This window comes from Patiria miniata, unplaced genomic scaffold (genome assembly GCF_015706575.1).
Source record: "Patiria miniata isolate m_02_andy unplaced genomic scaffold, ASM1570657v1 HiC_scaffold_20, whole genome shotgun sequence".
In the NCBI taxonomy this organism is placed as follows: Eukaryota; Metazoa; Echinodermata; class Asteroidea; order Valvatida; family Asterinidae; genus Patiria; species Patiria miniata.
The window spans coordinates 37,533,548-37,561,527 of NW_024037059.1; the positions used below are offsets into that span (position 1 = coordinate 37,533,548).

Genomic DNA, 27,980 nt, shown 5'->3' on the forward strand with positions numbered 1-27,980 from the left:
CATTCATATTTTCTTAAAATAATGAAAAGGTAATAAAATAAATATAAATGCAATGATAATGTATTTATCATTATTGATGTCTTTCTTATTTTAATTTGTTTTGCGAACAGAACCAATTACTTTGTTTATTATTCTTTTTAGGTCAAAGAAGGTCATTGTCAGAATTGGGAGCAGACGATTTTGTCGAGATGGTCAGGATTTCTTCAGAAATGTGACACTATTTCGAGCGCAGAAAGATGTCGAAGATTTTCAAGAAGGGAGAGAAGGCCTTCGAAACACCTCGTCCTTTTAGATTATGAGTATTTTCTCCATTTTTGTTGTTGGAAACATTAAATTTGTTTATGCTGCAACTGTGTGCAAGTTAGTTGCATTGGTCATGTTGGTGTTGCATTTGAAAATGTACTCCGACTCGAGTCGTGTCAATTTATGTGATAATTGCCACCTGCCATGCCTGCTTTACTTTATTCATATACGAATAGTTGGCCTACGCTGACATTGAGGTATATTTAATTTAATAAAGTAAGACCAGTCAGTACGTTTTTATTGAAAATAATACTAGTATTTTTGTCATGTTTGTGTTGTCAGGTTGTTTGCTTGTTTGTTTGTTTTTCATGTTTTCTTAGTTTTATGCCTGATTTAATATTGCATGCAAAGCATTATCTGCGCAGCGCAGATTATGGAGGATCGGGGATATAGCCTATAGGCCTATTGTTTAACAAATTTTGCTGAAGTGGTTTTAATCACATTATACTTGTCTGTTTTCTTGTCTTTTACGAATCACCAGATATTATGTATAACTGGGGTCAACTTTCAGAGGAAGTCCATAATCGTAAGTTGATACGTTTTTACACTTGACCATGTCCACCAATGCCTTAGGCCACGCCAATTGTTCGGTTTTGCATAATTTTATTCCAACTTCCAAGAGATTTTGGTACATTCGACCTTTGTCTTAGTAAAATATTGATTCAACCATAAAACACTACAAACCCAAACTATATGCTTTATAAGACTTTAAAAACCCTTGTAGAGTGTATTTTTTTGGAAGAAGTTGTCATTGACTGCCTGACCTTTAATCTTTGACTTTTGACCTCTTCCAGGGCTATGTTGAGCTACATCTCCTCCCTCTCAGGTCGGGGGTCAACCGCATCTTTCTCAACAGCAAACAGTGCAATATCCTTTTGTAATTATTCATAAGTCCATGATGAAGACGGTAAACAGCCTCAGATTGTGAGGGATCTTGGTATTCTCAATGCAAACTTGTCCCCAAAAATCCTCCGTACTGCTCCAGGATGTCACTGGCCAAGCCTCAACATATTGACAGTCACTGCCACAGGATTTTGCAGGATTCAGGCAGTGGTCACCCCTCCACGGACCATATTCAAGAAATAATGGAGGAATTTGCAGGATTGAGGCTATATGCTATTTTTCCATGAGGCCAATTGGATGATTTTGCAGGATTGAGGCTACATCCTAGCAAAAAGGCCTAGGGAGTTAGGGTTTTCAAGGTAGAGTAGATCATTTGCAGCTATCCAAAAAGTAACTGACAAAATAATTGTTGAAAACTTCCTTGTTTTAAAGATAGTAATGGCAATAAACTCCCTGTGAAATTATTCTTTCTGGCATGCTGCCGTTTTGAAGAAAACAATACAAGAAGGCCATTTCCAAAGATGTGTCAAGTGACGCATTGTTGGAAATTTCCGTTAGTAGTTGCTTTGTAATTCGGTGAGTCCGTGAATGGGTGCGCCTAGCGTTGACATGACGCACATTCACGTGCAGTTGCTATTATTCGTCGGTTCAGTGCGTGACATCGCGTAGCTGCAATCGGCTGAACGTGTCCCCGACACTGATTTCGGCGCAATTCAAAACGTGGTTTGGAAAATTTTGAATTGAAATTGAGATTCTAGAATATTGTTTTCTCGGGATGTACAGCATTCACAGAGCTAAAACTTCATCAAGTTAGCTGTTGAGCACCCGTCTTTAGATTTTGGGCACTTGTGTTGCTTCCAACGAAAAAAATGCACAAATGACAAATGATCTACCCTACACCTTTGAACCTGTTGCACCTTGTTGTGTCCGGCAGGGTAAGGTTAGGGTGAAACTGCTTCTTGGGCACTTGACTTGAAACCGAAACACAGGAACCAAAAGTACATTTTTTGTAAATCCCCTTTTTGTTGACCTTAACATCCACTCTCCACGAATCTACAGAATCTGCATCAACGAGGTCTGGGAGGCATCGTTCATGTACAGTGATCCTTCCTTGTCCATCTGTCAAAATGAAACCAAGCAGTAAGTCTCAATTACAAATGTATAACATCTCTAATACTAGCATGGCTATATAGACTCCGTGCACTAGTACCCCCTCAACGGTAAGGAAGGAAGAGGTCGGGGGACCGCTGAAAGTGACATTGGTACTTGGTTGGTTACTTGGTACTTGGTTGGTTCTTCTCCTAAGGACTTCCACAAGGGAGTATAACTAGGAGGCCAGAAACACCGGGGCAAACCCCTTCTCTTAGCGTTAAGTGTTACTGGGTTCTTTTACGTGCGTTAGGTCTTATACAACACACGGGACCTCCGGCTTAACATCCCATCCGATGGACGAAGCAATAATGGTTAAGTGCCTTGCTCAAGGGCACAAGTGTCCGGGCCCGGGCTCGAACCCATGCCACTGTTGCTTCTGAAACACCAGAGCATGAGTCCGGTGCTCTTATCCGCTAGGCCATGATACTCCACATTGGATTTGGATCTCATTCCCACATGAAGACACTATGGCTCTGTGCACATTCAGAATGAAATTATTCATGCGTACTTTGCGTTATACTCACTCGAAGCAGTACGTGCATGAGCAGACTGGGACTTTAAGTGCTGAAAAACATGCAAAACAAAATCAGACCAACTTTACTTCCTCTTTAGCCGACAAAATTCTCCAAAATTTTCATGAGGCAAAGACAAGGTCCTCAGTATTTCACCAACCAAGTTTGAGATCTCAATTCAATTTTAAAGGAGCCTTTTCTTCACTATTTAGCACCTAAGGGGGAAGTCGAGTGATATCAATTTGAGGCCAAAGACTAGACTGGTGCAAGTCCAATCATGGCCCAGCTGTTTGAAAATACCGATCCTCTTCATTAGTCTGTTGACTAACTGTGGAGAAATGTGTAGAAATAGAGATCAGTACCAGACATGCCAAATGTTTCTGTTTGGCACAGTTGATTGATGCAGTACTGAAAGGGGTGTTGGACTAGTTGTTTCAGGTGCCAGTCTATTTTCTTGTATTGCATGTTTTTTCAGTACCTTAGGTTTCGGGACTCTCATACACAGTATGGAGAGTCCCAAATTTCCGGACTGGCGCACGTGGTGTGTCCTGTCCGCCCCTCTCAAAAGTGGTAAAAAGCACCCTCTCGTGTTCCCAAAAGGGGCCCATTAGTTTTTGCCTGGTGTTCTTTAGTCCAGCGACTTTATCATTATTGCTTCGTCCTTCGGATGGGACGTGAAGCCGTAGGTCCCGTGTGTTGTGTAATGCACGTTAAAGAACCCAGTAACACTTATCGCTAGGAGAAGGGGTTTGCCCCGGTGTTTCTGGCAGTGGCTGCAATGTGCGCTGCAGCACCTTGTAAACCCTTATTAGGTGCAACATAATGGGTCTCATATTTTTCTCATATAAACTTTATTTACCTTTCTTTAATAATAGACATAATTTCCAGCGCCTTGAGTACCTAATTGTTGGTAGATACGTGCGCTATATAAGACTCCATTATTATTATTATTATTATTATTATTACAAAGCCCATTTATTTGTACCTTACACCCATGACATTGATCTCTATTTTTTATCGTAGGCGTAACCTAGATTTTTTCTCCGGGTGTCACAACACGGCCACGAACTCGGTGGACCCAAACCAGGCCAACGGAGAGCTGCTTATCAAGATCCCGCAGGACGCCATGCCCCTCGTCAACGGTCAGTTTGTTAATTCGGTTATGCAGGGGTCTATTGGGTTTGTGTGGCATCCGTTGAGGGCGCTGTTTGGCATACCCCAGGCTCAGACCATGGGTAAATGTCCGGGATCCTCCAAGCACACACATTTATTTTACTTACCAAAAGCAGGATACCAGCTGAAATGTCAACGAGATGTATATTGCATGTGGCTGGTTCCCACCATTTTTTTTTTTTTTTTTTTTTTTGCTTAGCAAGGAGAATGTGCTTATTTGTATTTTGTACAAGGCAGTAAACAAATATCCTTTTTCTAAAGTAAATTTTGCATGCAGCATTTTGGCATTTCAAGGTTAAAAGTCGCATTTAAATTCAGTGGATAGGCATAATAAATTATAGAGATCATAGTGATGTTTAATGCCCTCAAGTTATGTATCATTGAAAACAGGACTTAAATTGCACATTTGTCTTCGGTGTTGCACAATAAACCTCAGTGCTGATGAAGTCACACATTGTTCACACATGTGCTTTTCTATGGGAGCGCACATACTGAAATTTGTATTCTTGTGGAGACATTTCTTTGTTTTCGTGTAGTAAAGTTTTTCGAGTTTGAAAGTGAAGTTTCAAAATGCTCTTAGTTTAACCAGAATTAATTTCCTTGGCTAAAATTTGGACTTAATATCCCTTTTCTAAAACTCTTCCATTTGCGACAGATCAACCCACCTGGGAAATTCCTAGTTTTTGAGTAAAATCCATATATCTATTTCGTGAAAACCTTGTGGAAACGTATTCATCTATAGAAATTGCCCTGTGGAGACGTATACAATCTTTTGTTCCCTATTGTACACACGTCTCCAGAGGGCACGGTGTATCAGATCCTGGTGGGGACAACGGTTCGTAGCCCCATAGAAAAGTGCACAATTAAACAAAGTGTGATGTCATCAGTGCAAAGGCTTATTTCAGTATCCTATGTTTGGAGATTGAAGCACCGACCAAGGGACCTTGAGACTTTGACAATAATAATGGCAGTTTCTTACTCGTGTGGTTATTTCTCACAGATCAGAAGATGCTTCGGGTCAGCATTGAATTCTCCCTGGAGAGACCCCAGGGTGGGATCCACTTTGTTGTCCCTGACACCGAAGGTTCTATGGCAGAGGTGAGGCATAATCAGTGGTTAATCGAGTCCTTCACAAGTCCTCATAAGTCCATCACAATTCCTACAGTCTCAGGTCAAGTCACAAGATATTCAAATTATCCGGAACAAAAGGATTCCTTTTGAAATTGTTCATCCTCTATTTCTTGTGACCATACTTGTGATTTACTTTTGACCAGACTTGTGATGGACTTGACCACAAAACTGGTCTGATGTATATAACTTCGTCGTGTCCGTGCAACCAGGTCGTATCTCCTAAAATGAGCCGTACGTGAAACGCGAGTTTCAGAATGTCAAAAGGTCGTATTTCACTTAAAATAACCCGGATGTACACACAAAGTCAGTGACCGTCGAGATACGACGTTGTTGCTCGCAGCTTATTCGCGCGAGATAAAACTTTGTTGCAGAATGGTGTTACGACCATGTTGCACTGACGCGACAACTTGTAACTAATTTGTCAGCCAAATTTTTTGCTGAACACGTACATTCAGTAAGCATATTTTGTTAATAAGCAGCTTTATAAACGTTGGGCCCAGGTCTTGTATCCCAATTTTAACCGTTTTGCAGAGAGCGGCCCACATGTTCACCTACAGCCATGAGAACTCCTCCCGGGCCTGGTTCCCTTGCATCGACACCTACTCGGAGCCTTGCACCTGGAAGCTGGAATTCACCGTCGATAAGGCCATGACGGCCGTGTCCTGTGGCGACCTGATGGAGACGGTCTACACGCCGGACATGCGCAAGAAGACCTTCCACTACGCGCTGAATCTGCCCACCTCGGCGCCCAATATCGCGCTGGCTGTAGGGTGAGTTGTAGTTAAGACAGAGCATCGTGTGGTCTAGCGGTCGAGCACAGGATTCATGATCGTGAGGTTGTGGGTTCGAACCCCGCCTCGGCCATGCGTGTTGTGCCCTTGAGTCAGGCGCTTCACCTCAGTTACTCCTCTCAACCCAGGTTGTTAAATGGGTACCGGCATTATTCAATGCTGGGAAGGTAACAGACTCGCTGTGGAGGAGGTTTGGCGATCCCCCCCACGGCAGCATATGAGTCTGGCCCAATCGCTAATGAAAGAGAGATGGGCACTCCGTTCCTGTTAACACAGGTTGTCCCCTTTAATTTAGCATCAGTATCTCTCAGTAGCATATAGAGTCTGAACAGAGCAAGCAAATCGTTGTCATTATGACTTTTGACATGGGGTTGTTTTGTAAATACCCACGTGGGTACTCATAGGCAAAGTGGCCTGCATGTATGCATAATTGAAATCTAGGGTAGTCCGTCAACAATGTAAAAAAAAGGAATATTGAGATGAAAATTTTCCAAGCATACACCGCACCATATGTATGCGTAAGGCAGTGCATGCGGTCTCTCCTAGCACACTGGTTCCTAAGGGTAGAACAGACAACTTTTACTTTTGAGGAACCAAATTTTGGCAACCAAACAATCAGGTTTTTTGGTGCCTTGAACGGAGACTATGATGTATTTTTTTCCCCATACCTCTCCCATATCAAAGCCCTTTTGAGATTCTAGTTGACCCCGTCATGCCGGAGGTCACCCACTTCTGCTTGCCTCAACTCAAGCCGCTTCTTGAGCACTCCACAGCATTCTTACACGAGGTGAGTCGATCAAATGTTTTTTAATCTGCTTATGAGCAAGGAGAAAAGGTTTTGACGTTAACCTCAGAAAACTTATCAGAAGGCAAAAGCAGACAAAGTCGAGAAAAAAAAACCAGTCTGGTTCTTTTTTTTTTCTGGCAGGCCTTTGATTACTTTGAGGAGTGTCTGGGTACCAGATATCCTTACAGCAACTACAAGCAAGTGTTTGTTGACGAGGCGTACAAAGACTACTCTTCATTTGCTACTCTCTCTATCTTAAGGTAGGCAAAATCATTTTGCAGTCAGTTGTAGATCTCACTCTGAGGCCAAAACGGGGGAAAAAAGGAGTCTCGATTTGACTTGAGTCCAAAACTGAATAATCACATTTACATCCAGAATTGACAATAGAACTAAATTTTTAATTTGTGCATTTTGTTCGTTTGAAGTGTTCAAAATCTAATGAAGGATACTGAACAACTAACCTGATGAAGTTTCAGCTCAGCTTCAGCTGTATATTCCGAGAAAAACAGCATTCTAGGATCTCAATTTCAAATCAAAAGTTGCTGAATCATGTTTTGAATTGTTTTAAATTGCAGCTATACGCGATGTTGCGCACTGATCCGACGAATTTTAGCAACCGCGCGCGCCTGTGCGTCGTGCCAATGCTTGCGCGCGCTGCGCCGAATAACAAAACGAACTACTAATTTAAATTTTCCTACGGTGCGTCTTAAGACGCACCATTGGAAAGGCCTTCTTTCGTTGATTACTTCAAAATGATAGCTTGCCAGAAAGATTAATTTCACAGGGAGTTTAGTCCACTTACTATCTTTCAACCAAGTATGTTTTTCAACAATAATACACCAGTTACTTTTTCGGATGGCTGCAAATGATGGACTATAGCTTTAACAAAGAAAACTGACTCAAATTGAATTTGAACTTGTACCTGCGACTTCCAGAAAACCATATCAGATCTCAACTAACTGAGCTCAAACCGTATTCCAGTTGGAATCTGCTAGGATCACTGCTTGTTCCTACGTGCAACAGCAATGCTGCATGTTCCAAATAGAGCGTTTTTACTTTGAAAGGAACTTAAACATTTTGAGCATTGATCTTCACTGCCATGCCTTATTCGTAGGCTGTGCCAGGATTTTTCAGAGGGCAGGCCCTGATAGGTATTGAACCAACTCCTGCAGGAACCAAAAGGCCTTAAAGTAAAGGCCAAGATTTGCATTTAAACATTTAGTAAAAGACAAGAATGCATTATTTTTTTGTAATTGATGCATTAACCCTAACTCCCTAGCATAATTAACTAGGAACAGTACCCATCCTGGCAAATTCCAACACCCACATGGGAAATCGTACACACACACTGTTGGACTTAGTTTCTGGAGGCGTGCCAAACCCAATGTGAAAGACCATCAGTTTTAGGGATACTGTACCTATCCCAACAGATTTCAACAAAACCTGCTGTTGGACTTTGATGGGTTGAGTTCAGTTAGGGTTAATCAGTAAAATTGGTAGATGGAAGGGGAAAGGAAATCCAACCCAACCATGCTAAATTGGACTCCCTCCTCCTTCGCCCAAATAGCACCAACTTGCTGCACTCCCAGCGCATCATCGACCAGACCTTCATGACCCGCCGCCTCATGGCCCAGTCCCTCTCCGAGCAGTTCTTTGGCTGCTTCGTGGGCTCCCAGAGCTGGTCGGACCTCTGGCTGCCCAAAGGCATCTCCAAGTACCTGACGGGCTTGCTACTCAAGCGGATGTTTGGGGTCAACGAGTACCGCTACCACATACACAAGGTGATCCACTGACTTGCTCTTCTAGAGTGCTGTGTGGACATTTTAGCTGATAGAGAAATGACCATGTTGTTACGGAAAGGCCTTTCTGTGCAATACCCAGGATGTCGTAGGCTATTTCACCAGTGATGGATCTAGGTTTAGGGAAAAGGAGGGCAAAGCTTTGAAGGCGTGTTGTGGGAGGGGGGGTCTGGGATCATAATTCCAAGGAAATTCCTTTTTTCCCGCATTTTAGGGCATCTTTTGAGAGAATTTTAAGTCCTTATTTACATGAATTGTTGAATTATTGGTTTTTGCACCAACGTTATTTCCTAAGCACTGTATTATGCTGGTGCGGTGTAAAACCCACTACTGAAGTAACATCCAAATGCCCCCCCCCCCCCCAAATCCATCATACAATGCAGCATATGTCAAATTAAAGTCCCCCTCCCCCAAAAAAACAAAATTCAAGTAGATTGCTAAAAAAAAAAAAAAAAAAATTAAATTTTGTTTTTCAACAAAGAGGGTTTGCCAGCAATTGTTAGAACGTTTTAAATACCTTTAAGCATTCACCGACCAACTTTTTCCTGATTTTTCTTATCCAAGCCACTCCTTTTACAAAATAGAGATTTAAAACACGACATTTTTCGGAATTTATTTTTATTAGGAACTGACGTCACTCTGCAAGTACGAGCAAGAGATTGGTGGGGTCATCCTTCACCCGGATCCACCGACCGTCCAATCCACCGACTCGGACGACCCCGAGAAGAACGCGGCCAACCCCACCACCCCAAAGTCCGGGGAGAGCGGGGCCTACTTCCCCATCCGCAGCCCCCACACGGTGTCCTGGCGATACCTGGACATGTTGAGGGTGAAGGCCCACCTGGTCATGAGGCTGATTGAGCTCAGGATTGGACAGGACCTGCTGCTACAGGTGAGACAGACAGGCCGACAAACAGACAAACACACGGACAGATGCTGACGAGATACTGACAACTTTCTGGATTGATTCCGACATTTTAGGAATAGACTTTAGGTATCAATAAAATTGAGTTAAGCACATTTGTGATCTGTAAAAAAAGTTGCCTGAGCATAAAGATTGGCTAAACCATTATGTGCAGACTCTGGCTCAAAAGTTGGCATGTTCTTTTCCATGGTAACTGATCATAGTCGCTGAAAACTGACAGAGGGTCCTTCTTTTTTGTGAAATTTAAACGTCCCCCAATTTCAGTATTTCCCGCAGAAATGATACCTTAAAAAGTGAACTGGTTAAAAAAATGTGACGAATTGAACAAATTAATGCCAGACGAAGATCAGATCCTTTCTTTGAATTTCCCAGGTTTTCAACAAGCTTTTGTCCCTGGCTGCGTCGGCTGCCATGCTGAAGTTCATCACCAACTCCTGGGGGAACATGCTGCTGTCAACAAGCGGAGTGAGTTATTATCTCAAAATGTTCTAATCTTCAAAATGCCAGTGTTGTAGGTCTCGAGACTGGTTTCAAGACCACTTTTTGCTGGTCTCAGTCTCGGTCTCGGGAGCTGTGGTCTCGGTCTCGGTCCCCTTTGGTCTCGATGTTTTGGCTGGTCTCGGGTAGAGACCGGCAATATGTAGCATTTACAGCTTGATCGATTACTTTGCGTTCACTTCGTTCAGTACCGTTGATAGTTAAAACATTTGCTAGCCCGTAGATCATGTCAACATTGTTTTGAATCGTAGTATCGTGGTTGGTTCGGACTGCACGTTGGAAAGTCCTCAAAGTACATGTAAAGCTGCAGCAGTACCAGTCATGCAGCGAAGCAAATCATTTTGATCTGGTGTCAACGTGTGTGTATATACATTGTACATGTACATGTACATGTACAGTGCAAACATACCGCGAGTTGGTGATTCTTTACAACATAATACAAAGGTTACAACTTACAACCATAATTATGTGTCTTGTTTTTCATTTAGAATATTAATTGTTATTTATTATCCGGGGTCTTGGTCTCGGTCTCGGTCCCGAACCATATCGGTCTCGGTCCACCTTGAAGGTGCTGGTCTCGGTCTCCGTTTCGAAACTTCGGGTCTCAATCTTGGTCTTAGTCTCGGACTATCTCGACTACAACACTGCAAAATGCTGTTTGGATAGAGAGTTTACTTGTGAGTGTGTATCTCCTCCTCCTCCTTTCAGTTCTTGAAGTCTCTCTCCACGGTGTCGGGCAAGGACCTGTCCCTGTTCCTGGACCAGTGGGTGTACCAGGGCGGCATCGTGCAGTTCACAGGCAGCTTCAACTTCAACCGGAAACGGAACATCGTGGAGATAGAGTTGAGACAGGACACGGGGCGGAAAGGGATCCTGAAATATGTCGTAAGTACAAAAAATAACTGCTTAGCGAATTTATGTGCTAAGCGAAAAATCAATAAATGTTAGAGTCACCTAAGCCTAATCTTAAATCAACCTGTTTATGTTTCAGGACCTTTAAAGGTGAATCATCAATATTTAAATTTTAAAGTCATCTAAGCCTAACCTCAAATCAACCTGGTTATGTTTCAGGGACCTTTAAAGGTGAATCATCGATATTAAATGTTAAAGTGATCCAAGCCTAATCTTAAATCACCCAGTTATGTTTCAGGACCTTTAAAGGTGAATCATCGATACTTAAATGTTAGAGTCACCTAAGCCTAATCTTAAATCAACCTGTTTATGTTTCAGGGACCTTTAAAGGTGAATCATCGATATTTAAATATTAGAGTCATTCAAGCCTAACCTCAAATCAAACTGTTTATGTTTCAGGGACCTTTAAAGGTGACCGTTCAGGAGCTAGACGGCTCCTTTGAGCACACTCTGCAGGTGGAGGATAATGTCACCAAAGGAGATATCACCTGCCACTCAAAAAGCAGACGGTAAGTTGTGCCAAGTTTGGTTCCATTTTCAGTTTTTATTGGAGACTGCTCTGTTTCATCCATAGAGCTATATTAAATTACTAGAGCGCTAACTCGTCATTCTACGCGCGGAGACGCTTCAAAGTCGTCCTGGGCGCAGACATTTTGAATTCATGTGCGTGTTTGTAGAACATAAAGAAATTAGATGGATTTAATTTTGAAAGTGTGCTTTACATGCAACGCGCAAGTAGAACATATGCAAACAACTTAAGCGCGTCATTGACGGTTCAAAAAAATGTGACGGCAAAAAGCATTTTCAGCGAATATGCGCACGGGTTGCGCTGTTTGCGTAGAGCAAAATGAGATGCTCATTTGCTGATCGTGCGTTTCGGTTTTGGGCGTATTGGCTTCGGTAACGCACCGGTATGGAATACAAACGCCGATATGCAAATAGCCGTACAAAAGCCGTACAAAATTTCTAGGTCTCCATAGGTTTGTGCACAAACATGGATGCGCCCAGCAGGCATTACTTTGTACACGAAGTTAGCGCTCTAGTAATTTAATATAGCTCTATGGTTTCATCTAGACTCCCCCACTAAAAAAATATCTGTTCACTTTGATTCCTTGTGCAGTCAGTTCTTTCACTTCAGGTAATGCTTTTGGCCGAAAAAGTTTGAGTGGATATGATCAACAAAGTAAAATATTTACTGTTTCAGATAAAAACAAGGTCAAAATTATCCATATGCAAAAAAACATTGTCATCTTCGTTCAATTGTGATGTTCAATTTGTTGTTTAATTATGTCTTTTCAAAACGTTAACTTCAGAATTTTCTGTTTTCTAAAAACAAGAGGATTTTTTTTTCTACTTCTTAGGCATAAGAAAAAGAAAATCCCTTTGGTGAATGGCGAAGAAGTGGACATGGACCTCAGCACAATGGAGTGAGTACCGACACATGTTATAAGATCCAGGAATGACTATAAGCATGCTGGTCAGGGGTAATAATATATGACATCCTTGGATCCTCTGAAAATTAAAATCCGGGAATGACTAGAAGCATGCTGGTCAGGGGTAATAGTAATATGTGAAAATATTGGATCCTCTGAAACTATAAATCTACCAATTACTATAAGTGTGCTGGTCAGGGGTAATAATATTATGTGAAAACACAGATTCTTCTCTGAATTAAAAAGCCCTATGTAAACATAGTTGTGCCTTATGGTGGATAATTTGGGTTTCTTTCTTCAAACTGACTGACTTTTCATTTTGTCGTTTCCCTTCCCATGATGCTCTAGTTCTGACTCGCCCGTTCTGTGGATCCGCATCGACACCCAGATGACCCTGCTGCGTCAGGTGGTCTTCCAGCAGCCCGACTTCCAGTGGCACTACCAGCTGCGCTACGAGAGGGACATCGTCGCGCAGATTGAGGTGGGTCATTAGGCCACAGTGGACTCTGCGCAGGGACTGTAGAGGGCGGTATTCATGTGAACTTTAGTACAAATATGACTTATAATGATCTGAATACACACAAGCCTGTAGCATCTTTGCATTTAGGCCAGGCATACAGAATATTCAATAAGGGCATTCAATTTTTGGTAATATCTCTTCTTTTTGACATCATTAAGGGAGTACTTTTGCACCGAGTAAAGCAAAAAAGTAAAGTCTGTCACAAGCCTACGTGGCCCATCAGGCCGGCATTTATCTCCCGTTTCAGCAGCATGAAACAACTGAGAATATTTCTATTCCCCCTGGACGGGATGCTAGTCCATCGCCGGTTACTCCCCAGCTAATGCCGGTACCCATTTATACTCCTGGGTGGAGAGAGGCAAGTGGGGATGAAGTGGCTTGCCAAAGGACACAACATATGACCAGCAACTGGATTCGAACCCCTGACCCTCTGATTATGAGTTACCAACCCTAACCGCTAGGCCACACTCCCCCACGGAGTCCACAGGCGCATTTGTAGCTTTTGTTGTCCAAAAACGAGCCCCAAAATCATGATCAGGGATAGTTATACAGAGCTTAATTGAAGTATGGGCACTAAGGTATGTGAAGACATTTTGTCCGATCAGTCAGTTGAGGGTACATTTTCAATTCTAGGCTCTCGACTCCAAATGAAATGTGTTTAGAAATCGAGCAAAATTTCACAGCTAACAGCTATAACAGTTGCGTCAACAAAACTTTTTTGATTACTGACTCTGTGCATAAGTGACCCGTCAACGGTTTCTGGGAGAGACATTCGAATGCATTGCTGACGACGCCTGAAGCTCATGCCAAGATGCTATGGCCTTGTACAGATACTCAGAAAAGAATTAGAAAAGAATTAATCAATCCACTGGGAGACCATAACCTATCTTTGATTTTTAACCCTAACCGCCCTGAATCCTTCAAAATCTTCTTTGCCAAAGTGGAGGAATTTGGAGGATTGAGGTTACATGGCAAAAGTGTGTTACTGATTTCGTAGGATGCAATTTGTCAAGGTCTTGGGCCGGACCTTTGGTTGTTTTTGCTCAGCTATGCATAAATACAGGCCTGGATTATGCTTGAAATCCTCCATACTGCTCCAGGATGTCACTGGCCAAGCCTCAACATATTGACAGTCACTGCCGCAGGATTTGGCAGGATTCAGGCAGTGGTCACCCCTCCACGGACCACATTCAAGAAATAATGGAGGAATTGGAGGATTGAGGCTATGTGTTTTTTTCTTCCATGAGGCCAAGTGGAGGATTTTGCAGGATTGAGGCTACATCCTAGCAAAAAGGCCTGGAGAGCTAGGGTTAATATTGTTGCCACAGATTCTGCGGAATTTTCTGCCGAGATGTGAAATATCCTTGTTTTTCCCCCTGTTCTGACTCGATTTGTACGCTTTTTCTTTCGCGTTTTGTTCCGAAATGCTCAGGCGATACAGAACCTAGAGAGGTTTCCCAGTCCCTCCACAGTCAGTGTCCTGACTGAGATCATCGAGAACCGACAGTGTTTCCACAAAGTGAGAATGGTCGCTGCACACTCACTGGCCAAGGTAAAAAAGTGGTGCAATTTTTTTTTAAAAATTGCCCTTTGGATCTATTAAAATTGAGCAAAGCTGCTTGAAAATGTTTAATATGATTGAGAGGAACACACTGATCTATTAAAGCCCAACCCACTATGCACTTAAGCATAAACAGGTGTGCTCCTCCGATGCCACTTTGCTTGTTTCAACTGCAGTTAGGCCCCCCTAAAATAGTCGGTCTCTGGTCAGACCAAGGTTCCAAAATTGATGCGGCGATGCGTTGTTTTTTTGTTTGTTTTTATTGGGTTTTTTTATGCTTGGGTTAGACAGATAAGGTGGGCACTATTTTGCTTTTGTGTGTCCTCATATGCCTTTTTGACCTCCATTATTTGCCTTGGTGCCCTCCATCATTTGGAGTTGAGCTGCCCACAAAAGATTGAGGCAGTGCGGCAATAGAGGGCGCTGTTGTAGCTAGCGTGGAAAATTTGGAAAAAAAAGCAATATTGTTGTACATGATTAAAATTATGCTTGCCCTGACCAGAGACCGACTATTTCTTTGTTTTTGGCCTAAACAGAGATTCTCCACTAGCAGAGCCATGAAGTTGGACCCATATTTAATCAATAGAAGTCCAGTTGTTTTACTTTACTGTACCAATGTACCGATCGTTTGTAGATTTCTAATGAGCTGGTCGCCTCCTACATGGGCCACACGGCCATCATCGCCATGTTCAAGAAACTCTTTGGCTCCTACTCCTGCGCCGACATCGTCAAGCAGAACAGCTTCAGCAATTTCATGGACTACTTCTTGCAAAAGGTATGCCCTCTGACTCCAAACTACCGTACATCCTTCCAAACCCACACCCAGGTTTTTGCTATATTTTTATGGGTACAGAAATGCAGTCAGTTCTTTTTTAAATGAGGCTTGGCTTTCCAAAATTGTTTGGAGTACAAAGAATGTGGGGCTGCTGCACACGATTTCAGCCACAAAAGAAACAACCCGAAAGCAAAAAAATTGTATTTAAATTGACTGCAAGATGTTTAGTATTTATGTATATCGACATTTTGATATTAAAAACAACGGTAACATCTGCCTTCAGCGTTATACCTTAAAATCAATTTGAATTTAAACAAAAAAAATTGTTTTTTGGGGCGGAGTAAATTTGTGTTCCAAAATGGAAAAAGGTTTTACTATGCAAACAATGTGGCAGTGCTGTTTTTATAAAATAATGTCACACACGCTCTTAAAAACCTAGTACAGTTGTAATAGTATTCTAGGATAACATCTGAGATATCACTACCTTTAGAAAAACACTTCAATTCCGTTTTATTCCCTTGTCAATTTTGCACTTTTCAGACTCTGCCTGTAGCCCTGGCCACCATACGCAACGCTCACTCCCTGTGCCCAAAGGAATCTCTGGACTTCCTGGTCGACCTCATCAAATACAATGACAACACCAAGAACAAGGTGAGTAGAGGTCTCTTCATGGTGCTGTTCTAGCAGAAATACGATGCTTAGCAGATGACAAGCTAACAGGATTAGCAGATGGTGCTATGCATCCTTGCAGGCAGGAGAAAACACGCGCCCCACAGCAGTTAGCATTGTGTCCTGCAAACAAGTCAAAAAGAAGCAAAAGTTGACTGATGGGATTCGTTCACAAGTACCCCCTCATCAGTAAGAAAGGGAGAGTTAGGGGAGACTACCGGGAGAGACATTCGAACGCACTGCTAACAACGCCTATCGCTCACGCAAAAAAAACTGTTGCTTTGAGCACATTCAGAATACAGTCGACTCTCGTTATAACAAACTCGTTCGGACCTAGCCAAATTGTTTGTTATATCAGAATTTTGAATTAAAAGGAACATCAGTCCCATTCATTGTGCGCATAAATGCACAGTTGGGACCAAGGCTTTATGTTTGTTATAACCAGAATTTTGTATTAACAGAGTTTGTACTAACGAGAGTCGAATGTAAATGAATTGTCAATATTTCGGGCCATACACGCTCAAACCAGTATGCACACGCATTGTGTTCCTGTCCATGGGGCTTTCATAAGAGGTCAAAACACGCCCTCTCTTGTATGCGCACGAAGCCCATAATCATCGCAATGTAATCTTTGATTTCCGTCAACTTACCCACTGGCCAGGAAGTGCCCCGCCCCGGACTTAAATAAACCTTGCATTACTCAGTGATTTCAATAATGCATTTTTGATGAAAGAATAACGCATGACCATTTTAGACCAATCAAGTGACAGTGTCTATAAGCCAAGATAAAATCTTGATTATTCTTACTTGCAGTTCTCCGATAACTACTATCGGGCCTCACTCATCACGGCACTGACCCACACCATCACCCCGGCCGTCGCCATGGTCAGCACCAGCGTGGAGAACCTCACACCGGAGACAAGGGTAAGTCAGGGGTGTGAAATCTCAGCTTTAAAGCTGATTTCAGCTTTTTTTGTTTTGGATTTCAGCTTTTTCCCTCACTTGCTGTGTACAAAATTATAGGAGATTTCCAAAGTTCAACTTTTTTTACACCTTTTTCAGGTGTTTTCAGCTCTTTTTATCAGTGGTCACTCACACCCTGGTAAGTACCGGAAAGCAGGAAGAACACAACTCCACCAAGTTTTGGGCCAATGTGAGAATGACCCTGTTGCTGAACCAAGGTGTTGAGACTAAATCACATTGTTTGCACTAACACAGGGTTGGACAACTCAGTTGATAAAACGTCAACACTGTGTTCAAGAGGTTTAAATCTCATTCCAGTCAATTTCTTTGTAAAAGCTTGATTATTTTTTTTAAAAAGATTGTCCTGGAGGAAGTAACTCGCTGCCTGAACCTAGAGAAACTCCTTCCTTGCTACCATCACCGTGTGACCATCAGCTGCCTGCAGGCCATCCGCACCCTGCAGAAGAACGGCCACCTGCCCAGCGATCCCACCTTGTTCCAGACCTACGCCCAGTACAGTCACTTTGTGGAGATCAGGATGGCTGCTCTGGAGTCCCTGGTGGATTACGTCAAAGGTAGGTCACCAGTAGGGCAGTCAGTGGTTATGTCTTGTAGATATTCTTAGTCTTGTAAAGGTGCCTTTATTAATTGTTTGTATCGTGGTATAATACCATCTTGTCTTTTTTCACCAGTGGAGTCTAATGCTGACATCTTCTCCTGGCTGTTGGACATTGTGGAGCAGGACCCCATGCCCTCGGTCAGACACCGCCTGTTTGAGATGCTGACTGCCAATCCGCCCTTCAAGCATCGGGAGACGTCGGCGCTCAACAACGAAAGCCTGGTGGAGAGGCTGTGGACCCTCATGAAGTAAATCCCACTTTCCTTTCCATTTTCCTCTAATTTTTCAACACCTGAACTTCCGAAAGTCAGCCAGAACTACCCAAACTACCTTAAATAAAACCCATCCCAAGTCTTTGAGCGGAGTACATGTTGCTATGACAGATTCGAACCAGCTAGCTGACACTGGCAAGCTTGGTTGTACAGTGGCTGAGACCTCTGCACTAGTAAGCAGGACGTCATGGGTTCCAGTCCCACCTAAGCAAGTACTCGGCGTTTATGAAATGACATCAGCGAAGGGCAAAACTCAAGATAAAATCCACCTTAAGCTACACAACTCAACTCTTGGAAAGCCTAGTGTCCTTGTTGTACTTGTCTGTCTGACTGTCGCTGGCTGTAGACTGGTCAAGAGAATCGGGCAGTGCTGTCATATAGGATAACCCTGTGATGCCAATGATTGGGCTAAATTCAACCCATTGTGCAGACTCTCTATTGTGCACTCTGGGACCAACTTTAAAAAGCTTGCCTTGTCTTTTTTTTTGAATTCATTTTTTTATTTATTTATTTTTTGTTGCCTAAGCTCCGGTACCTCACACGATGCCAGGCTGCGCTGTGATGCAGTAGACTTCTACCACACTCTCTATGGAAGGAGCCGACCGTCTTGCCTGCCTATACCTGAGGTTTGTTTCCAGATGCTTTGCACTGTTAGCTGGCATGCATGCTCTTTATTTTCTATTCTATAGGGCTCCCTCAATGCAACCATCTCTGTAGGAGAACTGCAATTGTGTATTTCACGCAATCAAGCACGCATTGCGCAGTGTTGAAAATGTTCCAATCACACGCGCTTGTTGCTCGAAATGTGTTCGAAATACGACGCAGCCGATGCGCGTTATGCAAGTTGACGCTCAAAATGCCGATGCACGTGGATGGTCCGTAGGAAATGACGTCCTTTGATCGAGACCTATTCCTCTTCTGTCATGGGAGAAGGGCTGTTCGTTTTCGACTAATTTATTATTTGATTACTTGAAACTGCGTTTGACGGAATATTCAGATTTTCGAAACTGCCACCTGCAGCTTCTTGCTGCTGCGCCAGTCAGAAGGTGCACGCAGAGCGCGCCGGTTAAAAGTTGCATGCGGCAATCGATTTGGGCCGCTCGAGTGTTTTGCATTAAGTATTTTACAACTGTCAAAGACTTTAACCTGCTGAAAGGAAGGGAACAATGAACAGCCGTCGACAAAAAAGTTACCAAGGACAAAAATAATGGCACCTGACAATAAAGCGTTGAAATTTACGATAAAGTTATTTTTCTTTTCGCTCCAACTTGGCGTTGTTTACCAGTACCAGTACCCAACAGAAACCGACTCTGAATGTTTTCAGTTGCCTGCTGAATCCAACAGATTTCAAAAGGAATATATACAAGGGGTTGACTGGGCTCAATCCAACAGCTTCCAACGGGAATGCAAAATAATTGGATCCTGTTGGATTGAGCAGGGTTTAGGGTTAATTTGTGGCCTGCTCTTCAGTACCAAATGAGTGCACATCGCGTAGGCTCTCAAGTGTCAAAGTCACAACGATACACTAAAAACAGACAGGCATTAGACCTTCAGAACTATCAGACTCTCTAGAAGTATAGAAAGGAAACATCGTTCCAAGACGGTTTTAAACTTGGGTACATGCAAGACAAAGTTTCAAGTTCCTCGTGCAAATCCTCAATCTGTTTCCATCGCTGTGAAAGTAGAGGGCAGAGGAGTAATATCATCCGTGTTTAATTCTGACTGTGACGAGGGTAAATGGTTAAGGTGAGACAGGTTTGGGTTGTCCGCAATGAGTCTGATCTCAAAAGTCATCGGTCGTTTTCAGTTTGGAGCGAAGGATTGTTCTCCCCAGTTCTTAGGCTTGTAGACCCTGGAGCCTGAACAAAGCAGTGATGGGGATAGGGTACTGTTTGCATGATTGTGCATGTTGAGTATTTTTAGAATGTCACTAATTCCTGAAAAAAACCTGTTTCCTGTAACATTATGAAGACAGCTTCCCATGACCATCAGATTTTATTCCTTGTTGCTTTTTTGCTTGTCTTCCCTCTATTTCCGTTCTTGCTTTTCGTTTAATTTCTGTTCTCATTTCATAACTCTTAATTTTGTTAACTCCCCCAGTCTGTTGTCCCATTTGATTTTCTCATGTACTGTACCCCCCCATAACCCCCCCCCATATCACCCCCCTTCCCATATCACCCCCCTTCCCAACCCCATACCCACCCCTTGAACCCAGTTTTACCCAGCTGCCTTTCATCCAAACCTATTTCATTTCAGCCGCCCCTCCCTCCCCCCCCCATTGCCTCTTGTTTCCCCCACCAACCCCAAAACCCAGCTCAAGAAACTCAATTGCGCCCTACCAAATTCCATCCCTGCCCCGCACAACGCGCCAATGAATGTAAAACCCAACCCAGCAAATTTTGTTTTCCTGGTTTTTTATTTTTGTTTTGGTTTGCCGCATGCAGCTTGGCTTGATTCTTAATTTAAAGGAGAAACGTACCATGCTCAACCCATCCATAATTATTCCTGAGGAAGAGCCTTCGGTAAGCGACTCGCAATCCGTGGTAAGTAGTGGTCACATGATACAGTCACATGATACAGTCACATGCCAAGCCCCCTCCTTCCCCCTTTGCATGAGACACTCACATGACACTGTCACATGACATACCTGCAAATGCATGTCTGTCTTGTTCCAAAATAAAACCATCTGTGATGATTATTGGAAGTCTCTAGCCAATCACAGACCTTTGCATGCTTAGGTCACGTGTCAGGTCACGTGTCTGGTCACATGGAAAAGTCACTGCCTGATCACATGACTGTCCAATGCTTAACCCCTAGCTAGCTTCCTAGGCAAATTTTACTAGGAACCTTTCATAGGCCTTGTCTGAATTTTGCTCGGCTACAGCCGAAAATTACACACATGCCTATGGAAGCGGCTGCAGCCACTTCTCAATGGATTTTGAAGGATTCTGGAGTGTTCGGCATAAACTATCTGATTTCTATGGAAAGTAGGTATTAACTATTGAACAGGTATTTCAACATTCACTGAGCGCAGATAGTTTAACCAGCCTGATCGATTAAGCATTATCATTTGTAGTGACTTCATACTAGTATACTAAAACAGAGCGTACTAGCTTGAATAGTTTCGTCCATTTTGCTGTATGGATCCACTTTTGAGATAATGCCCAAAGTTCTAATAACCCACTCAGTCACGCCCCACTGCACTAAACTTTTAACAGAATTCCTTATTTAAATTTAAGACGTTTACTAAATCTTCCTTATTTCTCGTCTAAGGCTGACAGTCAGGAAGCCAAAGACGACAGTCCGCCTTCCGGCGGAGAGAGCAGCCAGGAGCGGAAACGAAAGAGCATCTCCCCGCTTCCACCACCCTCGTCATCAGCCTCGTTGTCAAGGCAACGCACCGAGCCCAAGAGCGATGAGGAGGGCAGGGAGGATCAGTCTGCCAAGAGGAAGGTAGGCAGAATCCCCGGAGGAAATATAACCAACAATTTAGAGTATTTGAGCTCCTGAGTCCAAGGTTTTATCTACATGACATTAGCCCTTTTGTCCCAGAAAACTAACTAACAAATGAGTAAAATGGATCAAAATTTTCCATCAGTAATTCCAAAATCGGGAAGTTTTACACGCTTCTGCTGGCATATGCTATTTTTTTCTCAAGTTTACAATTTAGAAAGACAGACAAGTCTTGTCCAATTTTCAAGTGGGATTTTCTGTTTTTACAATCAGTAGGTCCATGCACAAGGCAGTGTGAATGTATCCAAGATCCTTTTTTTTTTCGTAAAGAGGGATTCCTGTGAAATTGTAAACTTACTCAAATATAGGTGAATCACCCAAGTGCACATTGTACATCTACTTACTGTAAGAAGAAGCATTCGATGCACAAATAAATTTACCAGCTTTCATTATTGTTGGAGTGTATGCACTGAACACAATTTTACTAAGTTAGTCAGGAATAACCCTCCAGTGGTAATGAGCCCAATGTAAATTCATGTGTTTTTTTTTTCTGTTCCCATACCAACAGAGACCAAATCTTGAAACCCAAGGAAGCACCATCTCTTCAGAGTCGTCCTCCGATGATGAGGGGGCGCCCTCTAGCGAGAAGACGGTACACCCGTCGCCAGTCTCGCGACCGATCAAAACCGAGCCCAGCACTCAGCCGACGCCCAGTGTCAGAGTCAAGGAGGAGTTGATTGGTGTGCCTGGTGAGTGCTTTACTTTCATGTCCATTGACTGGAGCGGGGTTTGAACTTCCGATCTCCGAATTACCGTTCAGGCGCTGTACCAACTGAGCTATCCTGCCCTATGTTGGCAGTTCCCCATTTTGTCAATGCCTATCATCAAGGCACGCTAGTGAGAAGCCATGGGAAAAGTTCCATACTCGATCGTCAATTTATCTGCTGCCAAACATATTGATTGTCACCTCACCTTGTCATTTCAACCAAGAGGAATCCAGGAAGCTGTGTTAAGGTAAAAAAAATTTAGTCAAAATGTGTTTTTAGAGCACATTTTTGGATGCACACGTCGTGCAGAACCAAGTTGAAGCAGCCGGTCAAAACTGATTGAAGTGTCTGGAACAGCGGTACGTTATACGCATGACATCGATAACCATGACGTCGCATGAGCCGGCCAATGATAGTGCAATACGTCACTATGAATATTTATTTTCTCATGAATATTTAGTTTATTTCAATGGATACTTCAAATACGTCCAAAGATTGATCATTGCAACAGCGATCGTGTGCGGCCTAGCGGTTAAGAGTCTCGTGTATCAAGCAAGTGTCCGAGGTTCGAATCTCGATGAAGTAACTGACTGATTAATAAATAGAAATTAAGGAAAGGAGGGGGTGAGAGTAGAGGAGGGAAAGTGGAGGGAATAACCATAAAAGATGTAACTTTTGGCGCTAGAAAATTAATTGAAAAAAGTGGCTATCGAGTATGGAACTTTTTCCGAAGCCATTAACCTGCAAAATTGGGAACCACCAGCGTAGGGCTGGATAGCTCAGTTGATGAATTGCTGGAATAGTAATCCGGAGGTCACAGGTTCAAATCCCGCTCCAGTCAATTTCTTTCTCCAATTTAGTTGCAATCAAGTTAACAAGTCAATTACAAACCAATCAAGAGCTTGTCTCTTGACTTGACATTGGACTGTAAGATCTGTCTAGTGACTTACTTGTTATGCCTTGAACACAACTCGAAAACTAGTTGTAAACGTGAAACTTGGTATGTTAATCGAGTCCAAGTGGGACTCATGTTTTGAGAAAAAAAAGTAAAAGTTGAGGCAAGTCTCGATAACAGCTCTACTTTTTTTGTTTTTTCAAATCTCTACCAGGATTGACTAAACCTGTGGATTTCAAGTATCGCATTCCCAAGCTGAACCGTAGCAGCGATGCCCCCCACGATGCCTCCACCTCCAGCGGCTCCAACAAACCCCACAAGAAGAAGAAGAAAAAGGACAAGCACAGGCACAAGAAACGACACGACAGGGACCCGGACCGAAGCTGAATAAACACTTTGACTCAAAATTAGGGTGCTGATTTTGCAAAGAAACTTGCACAATCGTGCTTGAATTGTTGAACGCAGAGAGTGTCAAATTCCTTCACTAACTCAGAATACACAGTACAAAAATTGGACCCAGCATATCTGTTTTGGTTTACAAAATGGTCAGAAAATGTTCCAATGTCCAACCGTAATTTCACAGGCTAGGGCATAATTGGCTTTCGACCAGGGCAACTGGTATATATGCACATGCAGTGAACCTTTGCTAAAAGCGGCTCTCTTGAGACATGAGCAGGCCACGCAACTTCTTCAGATCTCTTGCCTGGAGCCCATCAGACACTTTCTAGACAAGATTTAAGGGAACATACCACCTTAACTCAAAACTGAAAATCCTTCCCACCCCCTATTCTTCAGGAACATTATCAATATTAGGTTTTGCCCTTCACCGATGTATGCTGTATACTCGGTGTGTTACCTCCAGAATGAAAGTTGGAAAAAATCACTCGGGTGGGACTCGAACCCACGTCCTCCTGCTTTCTAGTGCAGACGTCTCACCCCTCGGCCACCGAGCTAACGGGATCAGTTGGCTGGTTCGAATCTGATGTATATGTAGCAGCGGGTACCGCAATGAAACTATTCATAAGATGGGATTTGCGTCGGGGTGATGTAAATCATCATTAATCCTTGTTGCACCAATGCACTGGGCATGAAAATCCTCACATCATTTGGATATTTTTCGTTGTCTTGGATATAAGAAAACTGAGCTCTACTCTAAAGGAATGTAAATATATGTACACCATGTATGTAAATATTTGTACAGTATGTTATTGCTGAATAATAAAAATCATGCTCTCACAGGATATGTGTGTATATTGTTTGTGTGTAGAGGGTGTATTTTGGTTAGCTAGGGTACATTGGGTTGGGTAAGGACCAAAGTACAGGGGTGTGAAATCTCAGCTTAAAAGCTGATTTCAGCTTTTTTCTGTTTTGGATTTCAGCTTTTTTCAGCTTTTTCCCTCACTTGCTGTGTACAAAAGTATAGGAGATTTCCAAAGTTCATCTTTTTTACACCTTTTTCAGCTGTTTTCAGCTATTTTTAGCAGTGGTCACTCACACCCCTGATTTAAGTACTTGAAGATGAAATCAGACTCCAGGGCTGCCAACTTTGAATAAGACATGAGAGTGAGAATTTGGCGATGGAGCTTGATCAGAAAAAAAATGCGAAGCCCTAACAGCATAGGGTTCAGGGCCCGCTTAAGGGCCTTGGAAAATTATGGCTTCTAGATGCTCTGTGGTGTGATCTGTGGCAATTTCTGACCACTTTGACTAATTTGTTTGAGCAAAAGATCATCATTTGAACATCATTTTCAAGGTGCTTTTAGAGAAATCCCGTGTGGGAGTGAGAATAGCGTGAGAATAGCGTGAGAATAGCGTGAGAATAGCCTGAAATGCGTGAGCCTCTTGCTCGATGCGTGAGAGTTGGCAGGCCTGAGATTCAGATATCTGTTTGTAAGAGGGTGATGCTTTCCTGATCCTGTCAATCCCCAGAAGTTCCTATCTGAATTCAATTTTTCTTTGACATGAGTGACAAGGAGGCTACAAAGTCCACTTTATGCATTTCATAAAGGAACGATGACTTGTCCTTAGTGTGGGTGCTTTAAGCAGAAAAGAAGCAATGAATCAACGAAAAATATCTGCACATTTGTAAAAAAACAAGTGCGAGTGCACAATAAGCTCTGGCCGTCTTGCCTGACAGTCTTGCATGAAATCTATCAAAATGATCCCTGACAGTGCTTCAAAAATGCGACGCCCAAAAATGCGACGCCGATGGCACATATGGAACACTGTACTTTAGATACCTAGATTTATAGCGATTTGTGATAAATACCACGTGACTACATTACTGCACATATTTTGCCTCCATTTACAAGCTGTTCATGAACAACTTTCCGAATTGTTACAAACAAAGTATTTAATTTATTTTGTTTGCTTTTTTTGAAAATTAAGATTTTGAAGCCATATTTTATGGGAAATTTGGGGGCCTCATTTTGGTCCTTTCCGGGACCGACCGACTGACCGACCACCAAGTGACATGAAGAAGCTTCTGCCAGAGCTTAAAAATCCAGTCGTTCTGCTATATCCCGTGCTTTATGTGATTTTCCAAGAGGATTACAAGATTTTTGTGAAAAAGTTTGAAAAAGAAGACAAAGAATGTTTTGAATATCAAGGCTTATCACTACCCTTAGGACTGGTTACAAGTCTAGGCAGTGCGGGTGGGATCTGGAATAATAAAACATTTGCATAAGAATTTAGGAATATTTCATTATAGTTTACGGGGTTGGGAATGGTCATGCACACGAGTTGCTAGGTTAATTTTAGAATTTTCAATGAGAGGGACATTCAGAAAGTTTATCTATTGTTTCTTAGTAAAAAGAAAATCTCATTTTGAAAAAAAGTAGAAAATTATTTATTACCATTAAGTTGGAGAAAACGAAACCCCTTAAAAAGTTTGGTATAGTCTTAAACCCGGGAAGGAAAGTCTGGTACCAGCCTCCGCCCTCATTCTTAATCGCTGAAATTTTTACAGGGAGCGAGCGAGCCAGGCTGTCCAAATTATTTCGGTCTGGAATTTTGGCATTTTACGAAGAAGTGCGTGGAGGTGGAAGTTGTGGCCCCACTTTTTCTCCGAGAAAACAGGGTCCAAAAACATGGCGAGTCCCGTATTTTTCGGGCTGTCCCTCGCCCTTTTCACGGTGCTGAACTTCCAGGCTGTGAACACGCAAATTCTGAGGCCAACTTACTTTAATGTGGCCGAGGGCAAACCCATCACTGCCACCGCGACCTGCGGGGAAGGGTTCCCCACGCCCGGCGAGCTTTACTGCAAGCTGACCGGTAACACCGGAGACACGTTTAGACAATCGGAACGGGACATTATTCAGGTAAAATAACTGGATTTTTAGGGCCGTTACGGAGGGTTATTAACTAGACTTTAATTTTAAGATAATATTAAGGTTAATAAAATAATCGATAAATGTTCCTGTATAAAAATGAAACATTTTGTTTGTGCTAAGTTATTTTGACTTTGACTTTTGAGGTTTTTGTAGGCTAAAAAGTAAAAAATTAAGAAAAAAAAACAAGTCACCAGCCCAGGTCTACCAAACCCAAAGGCTAAGTTAGGAAAATTAAAACTGTGTGAAAATTGAAATGAGTACAAAATAAACCTAGAATGAAAAGAGTAAAAAGTCGTCACCTAAGAACAGAGTTGAAATGACTCGAGTCGATGCATGACTCGACTCGAGTCCGACTCGAGTCACAATTTTGGGTGACTCGACTCGACTCAAGTCCCTAAGGGCAAATGACTCGAATTGAGTCCCTCATCAGAATGTCTCGACTCTACGCGAGGAAGGCTAATGAGTCTCGAGTCCCAAAAATAAAAGCAAAACTTTGCGAAAAATATTTGCAATGACTTACGCTGGTGCCGGTTTTTGCGCCTGCCTCTATTTTTTCATACAGGCTGGACGAGAAACTCTGTTAGATTTGAAATTAAAATATGCCATTTTGTTTTTTTATCATGCAAATAAATATTATTTAGCTTTTATACTTTACCTTCTAGCTTTCGTCAATATGTCATCATCAGTTTATATTTTTAGCATGTTTGAATCTTGTTTATTTTCTAGATTCCATTTCAAAGACAGAAAAACCCCTTAATTGTTTATTATTTTCATTGCTCTTTTTTTTAATTAACAGGGGCAGTATTGTGATTACTGTGATGCGTACAATCCATTGAAGGCTCATCCCATTGAGTACGCTATCGACGGCACTGAAAAATGGTGGCAGAGTCCCCCTCTCTCCAGGGGAACGGATTTCAACGAGGTCAACATCACCATCGATTTGGGTCAGGTAAGACAGAAACACTAAAACACCTGGAACAAATGTAGCACTTGGAACAGTGCTTGATTCCTGACTTGGAAACCACTTTATTGGTTGCATACAAATTTTCTGGGGAGGTGACCACAATTCTGAAGAATTATTCAGTTAAGTTTTTGACTATATTATATATTACAGTAATTTTGGTAATTTTGTAGTTTGTGTGTCGACCTGGCCGTGTTCCATATTTGAGAAAGAAAAGACAGCTTCAATGTTTTGGAACTTGCTAAAATAGTTACCAGCAGGAATGCCATATGGAATATTATCAGTCAGCTTAATTTTATAGAAAGAGGGCAAGGTTTTTTTATTTATGAGGAAAATTATAGGGGAAAAATGATGAAAGTACCTGAACTGCTGTGACTTGCACGCCTCTAAGTGCTAAAACAGGTAAGAAAGTTGCATTTTTTTGCAAAGTAGGCCTACTTATCAAATTTAAAAAAAACCTTTTGAGTTAATCTTGAAAAAGACTGCTTGGGGCCGGCTGCAAAAATAAATCTGTGGTATTTGGTCCTTGACCCCCAAATAGCCCTTAGGATGTTACGGTTAAACGTTTGTCCAAAAATCACTGCACAAAAAGTTACAAAACCAGAGCACAAAAATACATGCATGCTTGCCCACAGTGTAGCAAAGCAGGTCAACTCAAAAGAAAACGGATGCCTAAGGCCTAAAAGCAAATTGAATGCATTTACAGTATCCCATGGAGCCAAGCAGGGGATATATTCTGAAAGGCCACAATGTTTACGGTGTTGTAAATTTAGTTGTTTAGTTTTTTAATGTTCATGGCATATGGTAAGCAGTGGTTTTCTGCAAGGTTTTATCCATGGTGGTCGGAACTTGTTATCGTCTCTTGCTTTGGCCCCAGTTGACATAAAAGTTCCCACATAAACCAACCACCACTCAAGGTAGTGGTATCCTGTGC

At 42.4% G+C, this 27,980-nt stretch overlaps 2 protein-coding genes across 3 annotated transcripts in view; both read left to right on the top strand.

The window, feature by feature from the left end:
• The first annotated feature begins 144 nt into the window (after positions 1-144).
• Positions 145-23,603, top strand: LOC119728982 (transcription initiation factor TFIID subunit 2-like). The gene is made up of 27 exons (XM_038201457.1): positions 145-295; positions 775-829; positions 1,098-1,170; positions 2,196-2,286; positions 3,834-3,952; positions 4,984-5,081; positions 5,646-5,884; positions 6,590-6,692; positions 6,834-6,952; positions 8,260-8,473; positions 9,117-9,383; positions 9,789-9,881; positions 10,623-10,799; positions 11,226-11,335; positions 12,188-12,253; positions 12,608-12,740; positions 14,212-14,331; positions 14,975-15,115; positions 15,656-15,766; positions 16,598-16,708; positions 17,106-17,322; positions 17,440-17,614; positions 18,165-18,264; positions 20,083-20,181; positions 20,912-21,091; positions 21,660-21,840; positions 22,968-23,603. Exons 1-27 carry the CDS (start codon positions 237-239, stop codon positions 23,138-23,140), a joined length of 3,624 nt encoding a protein of 1,207 aa, XP_038057385.1. The 5' UTR covers positions 145-236; the 3' UTR covers positions 23,141-23,603.
• A 2,121-nt stretch (positions 23,604-25,724) lies between these two features.
• LOC119728984 (laminin subunit alpha-like) overlaps positions 25,725-27,980 on the top strand; it is a 78,841-nt gene continuing 76,585 nt past the window's right edge. For both annotated transcript variants that reach the window (XM_038201459.1, XM_038201460.1), the window contains exons 1-2: positions 25,725-26,073; positions 26,882-27,034. In XM_038201459.1, the coding sequence (XP_038057387.1) occupies positions 25,843-26,073; positions 26,882-27,034 (384 nt within the window). In that variant the 5' untranslated portion in view covers positions 25,725-25,842. The remainder of the gene's footprint in view (positions 26,074-26,881; positions 27,035-27,980) is intronic.

Coding starts and splice junctions, on each gene's coding strand:
- LOC119728982 (XM_038201457.1), top strand. CDS start 237: ATGTCGAAGATTTTCAAGAAGGGAGAGAAGGCCTTCGAAACACCTCGT. Junction 1,171..2,195: donor TCTCAACAGCAAACAGTGCA/ATATCCTTTTGT, acceptor TCCACTCTCCAC/GAATCTACAGAATCTGCATC. Junction 6,693..6,833: donor CCACAGCATTCTTACACGAG/GTGAGTCGATCA, acceptor TTTTTCTGGCAG/GCCTTTGATTACTTTGAGGA.